Source organism: Caretta caretta, chromosome 5 (assembly GCF_965140235.1).
Source record: "Caretta caretta isolate rCarCar2 chromosome 5, rCarCar1.hap1, whole genome shotgun sequence".
Classification (NCBI taxonomy): domain Eukaryota; kingdom Metazoa; phylum Chordata; order Testudines; family Cheloniidae; genus Caretta; species Caretta caretta.
Window position 1 is genome coordinate 130,239,652 of NC_134210.1, and position 12,498 is coordinate 130,252,149.

Below are 12,498 nucleotides of genomic sequence, written 5' to 3' on the forward strand. Positions count from 1 at the left end.
GGATGGCGTGGATTGCACCCTCAGCAAGTTTGCAGATGACACTAAACTGGGAGGAGAGGTAAATACGCTGGAAGGTAGGGATAGGATACACAGGGCCCTAGACAAATTAGAGGATTGGGCCCAAAGAAATCTGATGAGGTTCAACAAGGACAAGTGCAGAGTCCTGCACTTAGGATGGAAGAATCCCATGCACCGCTACAGACTAGGGACCGAATGGCTAGGCAGCAGTTCTGCAGAAAAGGACCTAGGGGTTACAGTGGACGAGAAGCGGGATATGAGTCAACAGTGTGCCCTTGTTGCCAAGAAGGCCAATGGCATTTTGGGATGTATAAGTAGGGGCATTGCCAGCAGATCGAGGGACGTGGTCGTTCCCCTCTATTCGACATTGGTGAGGCCTCATCTGGAGTACTGTGTCCAGTTTTGGGCCCCACACTACAAGAAGGATGTGGATAAATTAGAGAGAGTCCAGCGGAGGGCAACAAAAATGATTAGCGGACTGGAACACATGACTTCTGAGGAGAGGCTGAGGGAACTGGGATTGTTTAGTCTGCGGAAGAGAAGAATGAGGGGGGATTTGATAGCTGCTTTCAATTACCTGAAAGGGGGTTCCAAAGAGGATGGATCTAGACTGTTCTCAGTGGTAGCAGATGACAGAACAAGGAGTAATGGTCTCAAGTTGCAGTGGGGGAGGTTTAGGTTGGATATTAGGAAAAACTTTTTCACGACGAGGGTGGTGAAACACTGGAATGCGTTACCTAGGGCGGTGGTGGAATCTCCTTCCTTAGATATTTTTAAGGTCAGGCTTGACAAAGCCGTGGCTGGGATGATTTAGTTGGGGATTGGTCCTGCTTTGAGTAGGGAGTTGGACTAGATGACCTCCTGACGTCCCTTCCAACCCTGATATTCTATCATTCTACATCTGAAGTCAGTACTTAATGGCACATAAACAATACCTATGTCCAACAGTTACCACACAGCAGTGTCTGAGATAATGAAGATACTTTGTAAGTACAGGAGAAATTGTGATCTCTCACATGCAGTACTAATGTTTAATTGTTGGCAAATGTTTTTCTGATCGAGATTAAACCCTGCAGTGGTTACTAGGACAAGCTATTTAAGGTGAAATTACTGACTATGGAAAACCAAACGTGCTGAACACAAACTAGTTTTCTTGTAAGCATCTCAGGGTTGAACTGTGTGTCCTCCATGTAATCAGAACTGTCAAATTAACTGTTGGAGGTGCTTGTTTCTGGGAGAACACTTTTTAAATTTAATAACAGCTGCTTAGTGTAGAAAAACTAGATTGCTTAGCTAGGCTGACATATAACTCTCTTCACAGGACAGTTTTCCACACACCATGGCCAGTGCTTTTAGCAAGGTACTCTATGCAACAAAATATTATGTCCTGGGCCACTGCAGCTAGTCACTATCTTTAGATACAATGGCTTGACCATTACATTAATTTTAAACCATATCAAATAGCACAGTAAGCTGTAGTATGTGTTTTCCATACATACCACATTTCTCCTACCCTCACAGCTGTGGCCTGTTGCTTAGGAAATTAAATCTGTTCTGAAGTGAACTACGTCAGTGGTCTTCAGATTTCATGATTTTATGTTTAATATAATATCACTTTACTTTCCTTAATTGTCTGTTGTAAGGGGGAGAGGTCTAAAAAAAGAACTAAAGCTTAGAAATCATGGTGCACTATACACAGTTTTGGGGAAAGTACATTTGACTAGTGTGTATAAGGTTCCTGGATATTCAGTGCTTTTTTAAAGTCTGCTCACAAGGTCAAGTGGAGGAGCACATAGCTAAGAAAATGAATCTACAGAATATGCATTCAGAGAAATTTGTTTTTAAATATAAATCATTTACCATGTTTGGGATTTGGCTTTAAAATAGTCTCTTTACTGTTCTTTAAAGTATCAATAGTTCTTATTCATGATATGCTCTTTCTTTAGTGTATTTCCCAACAGAGAAAATTACTTACAATTAAAAGAAAGGATTGTTCAGGCAGCACTTCTCCCAAAGTGCTCATTGGCATGCTTCGTGAGTATATAGCCATCTCTTCCCAGCCGTGGACATTGAGGATGGTTCTATGTAGCTGCAGTGAGCAGAAAATTGAAATAATGAAAAAATCAGGCCAAGAGTATTGTTGTAGCCATATATAACATGTGAAATACATATTTAAACACCCACTATTTAACACTCTCTTTATCATGATATAAATACACCGTTCAGTTTGCAAGGTAGCAATAGGTAGCAAGATGTCTGCAATAGCTGCTGGTAATTTGAGATGATTTTTTCACTTTATCAAGCCAAGAATGACTAGAGATCTAGAGCGGTGCTTGTTAGTGGTATCTCTACTCATTTTTTTGATTACTGCAAGAGTTCTATTTTTAGATCTATTGATGTGCAACAAGAAAGAGCTGCTCCACGCCTTCTGTCACATGATTGTAGAGAACCTGAAGCTGAAGTGCGTATTGGTGATTATTCAGAGAGACGTTCGTTACCTTGGGGAGATATAAAATGATAGTATAGTTAAATGTGTTATGGTGCTAAATCAGTGGATTACACTAACATTACCCTTATTTAAGAGTAAAAGTGCAGGAAATGCCATTGAGAAAAATTACATAATTTGTCTTTTTGCTTAGGATTTGTTGTCACTGAACAAGTAACTGTAAGCACATTTTAAAAACACACTGAAGTAATATGTTTTTCAGATTAATTCACCAATGACACATTTTCTGTTCACAGAACCCAGCTGTCTCCAGTTCCAGCTGGTCAGAACTAGATGTACTCATTTTGGCAGGAACTGTTGGCTATGCTGTGAGCCTGGGAGCAAGCAGCTTTATAGAAGAGGAGCACCAAACCTGGTATTTTCTTATCAATACTCTTTGTCTGGCACTGTGCCAGGAAATTTGTAGACACTACTTTCTTGTGAAAGAATGTGATCTTCAGCTTAGTACTGCTGTGAAACAAAATTTTGAAGATATTGAGGAAACCACCCAGTGCAGGAAGGTTGATATACCATCATGTGACTCAAAATTGGGCAAAGTCACCTCTTCAGGTGAATTTCTAAAAGGCTCAGAAAAGTGGATGGGTTTAGCAAGTCCATTAATCATCCTTATTTGCTGTCGGTTACTTCGTTCATTAAATCAGACGGGAGTTCAGTGGGCTCATCGACCCGACTTTGGACATTGGTTGACAAGGTGGGTATCTGAGTTGGATAATAGTTACTACTTACTTAAAATTTCATGTCTTACTTTGTGTTTAGCTAAGGGGATAATGATTTAATATTCTGTAAATAGAAAATACTGTAAATAGTTGAAGGAAGTGAGTATTAAGTGCTGCGGAGTTTTTTCACTATTCTTATTGGAGTAGTTGTCCTGTGTAATGTATTTACCACCACTAGGCTATTGTCCTTAGCACTAATCAAGATTTATAATCTAATTCTTGCAAACTTGAAAGCATGTTTTTTTATAAGCGGTTTAATGTTTTTCAATAACTAAGGGTATGTCTGCAGTACAAAATTATTCTATTCGAATTTTTGGAAGCGATTTTATACATTCGGTGAAGCGCATGAATTCGGCGGAGTGCGTCCACAGTACTGAGGGTAGCATTGAATGTCGGAGCAGTGCACTGTGGGTAGCTATCCCCCAGTTCCTGCAGCCCCCACTGCCCATTGGAATTCTGGGTTCAGCTCCGACTGCATGATGGGGCAAACATCGCGGATGTTTCTGGGTGTGTGTCGTCAGTCGCTCCTCCTTCCGTGAAAGCTATGGCAGACAATCGTTTTGCGCCTTTTTGGCATGCAGGCGCCATACTTTTTTCAGCAGATGGTGCAGTACGGTGCACCGCTTCTATCCTGGTACTATGAATCCACCTCTCATTTCCTCTCATCTTTCTATGTAATCTCTATAAGTATCTACTCTTTCTCTCTTCCTCATCGACCGCTGCCAACTCTGCTTGGGCATCGTGAACCGAGCAGCACAGCTTCTGCCGTCAACTCTGCTCTCCCGCTCTTGCCGCACTACTGAGCTTCTCAATGTTGTCTGTCCTGGGCTGCTGCTTTCGTGAAAGCTACAGAAGACAACCATTTCCCGCCTTTTATCAGCTATCGTGAACCAAACAGCACCTCTTCCGCTGCTACTCTGCTCTCCTACATTTCACGCCCTTTTTCCAGGATTACCCGTGCAGGCACCATAGCATGGCAAGTATGGAGCCCGCTCAGATCCCCGCTGCAGTTTTGACTATTGTAAATACCTCATGCATTATCCAGCAGTATGTGCAGTACCTGAAAAACTGGGTGAGGAAGTGACGACAGCGCCATTACTATGTTGATGAGGACATGGACAGAGTCATTCCTAGAAGCATGGCATGTGGTGATTGGGAGATCATGGTGGCGTTGAGCCAGGTTCATGCCGTGGAACGCCGATTCTGGGCCTGGGAAACAAGCACAGACTGGTGGGACTGCATAGTGGTATGGGATGATTCCCAGTGGCTGCGAAACTTTCATATGCGTAGGACCACTTTCATGGAACTTTGTGACTTGCTGTCCCCTGCCCTGAAGTGCAAAGACACTAAGGTGAGAGCAGCCCTCACAGTTGAGAAATGAGTGGCCATAGCCCTGTGGAAGCTTGCAAGGCCCGACAGCTACCGGTCAGTCAGGAATCAGTTTGGAGTGGGGAAATCTACTGTGGGGGCTGCTATGCTGCAAGTAGCCAACGCAATCATTGACCAGCTGTTATCAAGGGTAGTGACTTTGGGAAATGTGCAGACCATTGTGGATGGCTTTAATGCACTGGGGTTCCCTAACTGCGGTGGGGCAATAGACGGAACACATATCCCTATTTTGGCCCTGGAACGCCGGGGCGGCCAGTACATAAACCGCAAGGGGTACTTTTTCCACGGTGCTGCAAGCACTGGTGGATCACAAGGGATGTTTCACCAACATCAATGTGGGATGGCCGGGAAAGGTGCATGACGCTCACATCTTCAGGAACTCTGGTCTGTTTGAACAGCTGCAGGAAGGGACTTACTTCCCAGACCAGAAAATTACTGTTGGGGATGTTGAAATGCCTATAGTTATCCTTGGGGACCCAGCCTACCCCTTAATGCCATGGCTCATGAAGCCATACAACAAGCGCCCTGGACAGTAGTAAGGAGCAGTTCAACTGTAGGCTGAGCAAGTGCAGAATGGTGGTAGAATGTGCTTTTGGACGTTTGAAAGCGCGCTGGCGCAGTTTGCTGAGATCTAACTGAGTCAGTACAACCAATATTCCAATTGTAATTGCTACTTGTAGTGTGCTCCACAATATCTGTGAGTGTAAGGGGGAGATGTTTATGGCGGGATGGGATGTTGAGGCAACTTGCCTGGTGGCCAATTTTGCACAGCCAGACAACAGGGTGATCAGAAGAGTGCAGCAGGACGCGCTGCACATCGGAGAAGCTTTGAAAGCCAGTTTCATGACTGGCCAGGGTATGGTATGACAGTTGTGGTTGTTTCTCTAGAAGTTACCCGCCCCCTCTGTGTGTGTGTGTGTGTGTGTGTGTGTGTGTATATATATATATATATATAAGGAAATAGTCACAATTGTTTAAAAACCATTCTTTATTACTTGTTGCACAACACATTGAGAGAAATCAGAAGGTAGACCAGGGGAAGGGGCGGGTATTGTGTTAGAGGGGTGGAGGAGGAGAGAAGGACAAGTCCAGAAACCAAATCAAAATTCTGGATATGCCTGCTTTCTGCTGCTTGTGCAATCCTCTGGGGTTGACAGTGTGGGTCCCTGTAGCTCTCCTCCCACCCCATGTTCTTGGGCGTCTGGGTGAGGAGGCTATGGAACTTGGGGAGGAGGGAGGTTGGTTATACAGGGGCTGCAGTGGCAGTCTGTGGTCTTGCTGTCTTTCCTGCATTAGATCCACCATACAGTGGAGCATGTCAGTTTCCTCCCCCATGAGCTTGACCATAGCATCCTGCCTGCTCTCATTGCACGCGTCCCTCCTCTCTTTGTGTTCATTTAACGCTTTATGGAACTCTGCAATTGTTTGCCTCCACACATTCAGCTGAGCCCTATCAGTGCGGGAGTACTGCATGAGCTCGGCGAACATGTCGTCCTGAGTTCGTTTTTTCCGCCTTCTAATCTGGACCAGCCTCTGGGACAGAGTAGACGGGCCACGTTGAAATATTTGCACCTGCGGGAGGAGAAAAAGGGAGGGTAATATTTTAGAAGATATATTTTAGAGAACAAAGGGGACACACTTTCTCAGTGAAACAGGCAATTCATAGTACACAGCACATGTTCTTTCTGTACAAGGTCGCATTTTGCCTCACTGAAGTGCCTGCCACTTTGGTGTGAGTAAGCCATCACAAGCAGCTGGACAACAGAATTCAGCTTGCAGGCAGCCATGGTAAGCCCTAGGGGCATGCGGGGTTCTGCTTCTTCATTCATTTCAATGTTTTCAAAACTGCCGGGCCCCCTTTCCCATACCAAGCAATGCCTGGTGGGTTTGCCATATAAATGGAGGGCCTGCGGGCTCTCTGGGATGATCGCTTCACACAACACTCTCCCCCCGCCCTGGCACCCATTGCGTGGCTCCGATGAGGCTCTGAGGAGGGATGAGCCCTTTAAACTAAACACGAACAGCCCAGCACATCTGGGTTTCCCCCCACCCCCCACTGCGTGGCTTCGATCAGGCTCTCACTCACCAGAAGTGCCTTCTCCAGGGTCATGGTCCGGGAGCCCGCCTTGGGAGTGGGGGGAGGCTGTTGGCTCCAGTGTTAAGACTAGTTCCTGGCTAGGGGGCAAAACGGATTCCCCACTTGCCGCCTGTGCACTGTCGTCATCCTCCTCCTCTTCGCCCTCCAGTAACTCATCCTCCTCACTCCATGCAACTCCCCCATTGCAGGTTTCTATGGACAGTGGTGGGGTAGTGGTGGCATCACCCCCCCCATAATTGCATGCAGCTCACAATAGAAGCAGCATGTATGGGGCTGTGACCCAGAGCGCCTATTCGCCTCCCTCACTTTTTTGGTATGCTTGACTGAGCTCCTTGATTTTTGTATGACACTGCTGTGTCCCTGGAGCAGCCTCTTTCCGTCATGGCCCTGGAGATTTTAGCGTATGTATTTGCGTTTCTTTTTTTGGAACATAGTTCTGCTATAACAGATTCGTCTCCCCAACATGCGATGAGATCCAGTACCTCCCATTCGGACCATGCTGGAGCTTGTCTGCAAATCTGGGACTGTGTGGTCTCTTGTGATGGTGGACTCTGCATGGTTGCCTGTGGCGGTGGACTGTGCTGATGGTGACCAAACAGGAAATGAAATTCAGAAGTTCCCGGGGCTTTTACTGCCTACCTGACTAGTGCATCGGAGTTGAGAGTGTTATCCAGAGCGGTCACAAGGGAGCATTCTGGGATAGCTCCCGGAGGCCAATAACGTCTAATTGCATCCACAGTACCTGTAACCCGGAACTGCGATCTTGATTTTAGCGCTACTCCACTTGCCGAGGTGGAGTACAGAAATCTGATTAAAGAGCCCTTTAAATAGAAAAAAACGGTTTGGTTGTGTGGAGGGAATCAGTTTTATTTTGAATTAACTCTGCTAATTCTGAAATAACTGCATACCGTAGACCAGGCCTAAGTGAACAGTGACTGGCATAGTACAAAGAGACTTGTGTAATAGAATTAACGTAAAAAGAAAAGGAGTACTTGTGGCACCTTAGAGACTAACCAATTTATTTGAGCATAAGCTTTCGTGAGCTACAGCTCACTTCATCGGATGCATACTGTGGAAAGTGTAGAAGATCTTTTTATATACACACAAAGCATGAAAAAATACCTCCTCCCACCCCACTCTCCTGCTGGTAATAGCTTATCTAAAGTGACCACTTTCCTTACAATGTGTATGATAATCAAGGTGGGCCATTTCCAGCACAAATCCAGGGTTTAACAAGAACGTCGGGGGGGGGGGGGTAGGAAAAAACAAGAGGAAATAGGTTACCTTGCATAATGACTTAGCCACTCCCAGTCTCTATTCAAGCCTAGAGTTAATTGTATCCAATTTGCAAATGAATTCCAATTCAACAGTTTCTCGCTGGAGTCTGGATTTGAAGTTTTTTTGTTGTAATATAGCAACTTTCATGTCTGTAATTGCGTGACCAGAGAACTTGTAGTTTCCTCAGGAAGTCAGTGGTGTCTCGAAGGTAGCTGGGAGTGCTGGTAGTGTAGGGCCTGAGGAGGGAGTCTACATAGCCAGACAATCCTGCTGTCAGGGTGCCAATGCCTGAGATGATGGGGTGCCCAGGATTTCCAGGTTTATGGATCTTGGGTAGTAGATAGAATATCCCAGGTCGGGGTTCCAGGGGTGTGTCTGTGTGGATTTGATCTTGTGCTTTTTCAGGGAGTTTCCTCAGGCCCTACGCTACCAGCACTCCCAGCTACCTTCAAGACACCACTGACTTCCTGAGGAGACTACAGTCCATCGGTGATCTTCCTGATAACACCATCCTGGCCACTATGGATGTAGAAGCCCTCTACACCAACATTCCACATGAAGATGGACTACAAGCCGTCAAGAACACTATCCCCGATAATGTCACGGCTAACCTGGTGGCTGAACTTTGTGACTTTGTCCTTACCCATAACTGTTTTACATTTGGGGACAATGTATACCCTCAGATCAGCGGCACTGCTATAGGTACCCGAATGGCCCCACAGTATGCCAACATTTTTATGGCTGACTTAGAACAACGCTTCCTCAGCTCTCGTCCCCTAATGCCCCTACTCTACTTGCGCTATATTGATGACATCTTCATCATCTGGACCCATGGAAAAGAAGCCCTCGAGGAATTCCACTATGATTTCAAATTTCCATCCCACCATGAACCTCAGCCTGGTCCAGTCCACACAAGAGATCCACTTCCTGGACACTACAGTGCTAATAATCGATGGTCACATAAACACCACCCTATACCGGAAACCTTCTGACCGCTATTCCTACCTACATGCCCCAGCTTTCACTCTGACCACACCACACGATCCATTGTCTACAGCCAAGCTCTGCGATACAACTGCATTTGCTCCAACCCCTCAGACAGAGACAAACACCTACAAGATCTCTATCAAGCATTCTTACAACTACAATACCCACCTGTGGAAGTAAAGAAACAGATTGATAGAGCCAGAAGAGTTCCCAGAAGTCACCTACTACAGGACAGGCCTAACAAAGAAAATAACAGAACGCCACTAGCCGTCACCTTCAGCCCCCAACTAAAACCCCTCCAACGCATTATTAAGGATCTACAACCTATCCTGAAGGATGATCCAACACTCTCACACATCTTGGGAGACAGGCCAGTCCTTGCCTACAGACAGCCCCCCAACCTGAAGCAAATACTCACCAACAACCACATACCACACAACAGAACCACTAACCCAGAAACCTATTCTTGCAACAAAGCCCGTTGCCAACTGTGCCCACATATTTATTCAGGGGACACCATCACAGGGCCTAATAACATCAGCCACACTATCAGAGGCTTGTTCACCTGCACATCCACCAATGTGATATATGCCATCATGTGCCAGCAGTGCCCCTCTGCCATGTACATTGGTCAAACTGGACAGTCTCTACGTAAAAGAATAAATGGACACAAATCAGATGTCAAGAATTATAACATTCATAAACCAGTCGGAGAACACTTCAATCTCTCTGGTCACGCGATTACAGACATGAAAGTTGTGATATTACAACAAAAAAAACTTCAAATCCAGACTTCAGCGAGAAGCTGTTGAATTGGAATTCATTTGCAAATTTGATACAATTAACTTAGGCTTGAATAGAGACTGGGAGTGGCTAAGTCATTATGCAAGGTAACCTATTTCCTCTTGTTTTTTCCTCCCCTCCCTTCCCCCCCCGATGTTCTTGTTAAACCCTGGATTTGTGCTGGAAATGGCCCACTTTGATTATCATACACATTGTAAGAAGAGTGATCACTTTAGATAAGCTATTACCAGCAGGAGAGTGGGGTGGGAGGAGGTATTTTTTCATGCTTTGTGTGTATATAAAAAGATCTTCTACACTTTCCACTATATGCATCCGATGAAGTGAGCTGTAGCTCACGAAAGCTTATGCTCAAATAAATTGGTTAGTCTCTAAGGTGCCACAAGTACTCCTTTTCTTTTTGCGAATACAGACTAACACGGCTGTTACTCTGAAACCTGTCATTATGGAAGGCGCAGAATTAATGTAGATTATTTAAAGCAGAACATTCAGTACATAATTCCAAACTTCACTAAGTTAGTAAAGTGGTACATGTAGGTACCAATGACATACGGAAGGATAGGAGAGAGGTCCTGTAGGCCAAATTTAGGCTGCTAGGTAACTGATTGAAGTGCAGGACCTCCATGGTAGCATTCTCTGAGATGTTTCCAGTTCCATGCACAGGGCCAGTTAGACAGGCAGAACTGCAGAGTCTCAATGTGTGGATGAGACAATGGTGTAGGGAGGAGGGGTTTAGATTTATTAGGAACTGGGGAAACCTGGGAAAGGGGGAGCCTATACAGGAAGGATGGTCTCCACCTAAACGAAAATGGAACCAGATTGCTGGCACTTAACATTAAAAAGGTTGTAGAGCAGCTTTTAAACTAAGGGCTGGGGGAAAGCCAACAGGTGCAGAGGAGCATGTGGTTCGGACAGAGACATCCCTTAGGGGAGGATCTATTAATAGAGAATCTCTGTCCTAGTAAGGACAGAAAATGATAAAATACAGACAGTCTGATCAGAAATAGTCAAATAAAAAAAAGTCCCATTCAGTTACATCGTGTAATGGCAGAAAGCCGAAAGGAGACAAGTTTTTAAAGTGCTTATATACCAATGCTAGAAGTCTAAATAATAAAAGAGGTGAACTAGAGTGCCTCGTATTAAATGAGGATATGGATATAATAGGCATCACAGAAACTTGGTGGAATGAGGATAATCAATGGGATACAGTAATACCAGGGTACAAAATATATCGGAAGGGCAGAACAGGTCATGTTGGTGGCGGAGTGGCATTATATGTGAAAGAAAGCATAGAATCAAATGAAGTAAAAATTGTAAATGAATCAAACTGTAGCATAGAATCTCTATGGATAGAAATTCCATATTATAATAAGAAGACTATAGCGGTAGGGATATATTACCGACTACCTGACCAGGATGGTGAGAGTGACTGTGAAATGCTCAGGGAGATTAGAGAGGCTATTAAAATAAAAAAAAACAATAATAAATAATAATAATAATGGGGGATTTCAGTTATCCTGATATTGACTGGGTACATGTCACCTCAGGATGGGATGCAGAGATAAAGTTTCTTGAGACCTTAAATGACTGCTCCTTGGAGGAGCTGGTCCTGGAACCCACCAGAGGAGAGGCAATTCTTGATTTAGTCCTAAGTGGAGCACAGGATCTGGTCCAAGAGCTGGACTTCTTGGTAATAGTGACCATAAAATAATTAAAATTAATATCCCTATGGCAGGAAAAACACCACAGCAGTCCAACACTGTAGCATTTAATTTCAGAAAGGGGAACTACACAAAAATGAGGAGGGTAGTTAAACAGAAATTAAAGGGCGCAGTGCCAAAAGTGAAATCTCTGCAAGCTGCGTGGAAACTTTTAAAAGACACTGTAATAGAGGCTCAACTTAAATGTATACCCCAATTAAAAAAACATAGTAAGAGAACCAAAAGAGAGCCACCCTGGCTAAACGGCCAAGTAAAAGAAGCAGTGGGAGGCAAAAAGGCATCCTTTAAGGAGTGGAAGTTAAATCCTAGTGAGGAAAATAGAAAGGAACATAAACACTGGCAAATGAAGTGTAAAAATACAATTGGGAAGGCCAAAAAAGAATTTGAGGAACAGTTAGCCAAACACTCAAAGTAATAGCAATTTTTTTTTAAAGTACATCAGAAGCAGGAAGCCTGCTAAACAACCAGTGGGGCCACTGGATGATTGAGGTGATAAAGGAGCACTCAAGAACATTGCGGAGAAACTAAATGAATTCTTTGCATTGGTCTTCACGGCTGAGGATGTGAGGGAGATTCCCAAACCTGAGCCATTCTTTTTAGGTGATAGATTTGAGGAACTGTCCCAGATTGAGGTATCATTAGAGGTGGCCTTGGAACAAATTGATAAATTAAACAGTAATAAGTCACCAGGACCAGATGGTATTCACCCAAGAGTTCTGAAGGAACTCAAATGTGAACTTGCAGAACTACTAACTGTAGTCTGTAACCGATCATTTAAATTGGCTTCTGTACCAGATGATTGGAGGATAGCTAATGTGATGCCAATTTTTAAAGAGGGCTCCAGAGGTGATCCTGGCAATTACAGGCCTGTAAGCCTGACTTCAATACTGGGCAAACTGGTTGAAACTATAATAGAGAACAATATTGTCAGACATATAGATGAACATGATTTGTTGAAGAGTCAACATGGTTTTAGTGCCTCAC

General features: G+C 44.4%; 1 protein-coding gene across 3 annotated transcripts in view; it reads left to right on the top strand.

Moving 5' to 3' along the window:
• PIGG (phosphatidylinositol glycan anchor biosynthesis class G (EMM blood group)) overlaps positions 1-12,498 on the top strand; it is a 178,308-nt gene that overhangs the window by 66,382 nt on the left and 99,428 nt on the right. For all 3 annotated transcript variants that reach the window (XM_075128893.1, XM_048851464.2, XM_075128894.1), the window contains exon 9: positions 2,761-3,215. In XM_075128893.1, coding sequence (XP_074984994.1) covers positions 2,761-3,215 — 455 coding nt within the window. The remainder of the gene's footprint in view (positions 1-2,760; positions 3,216-12,498) is intronic.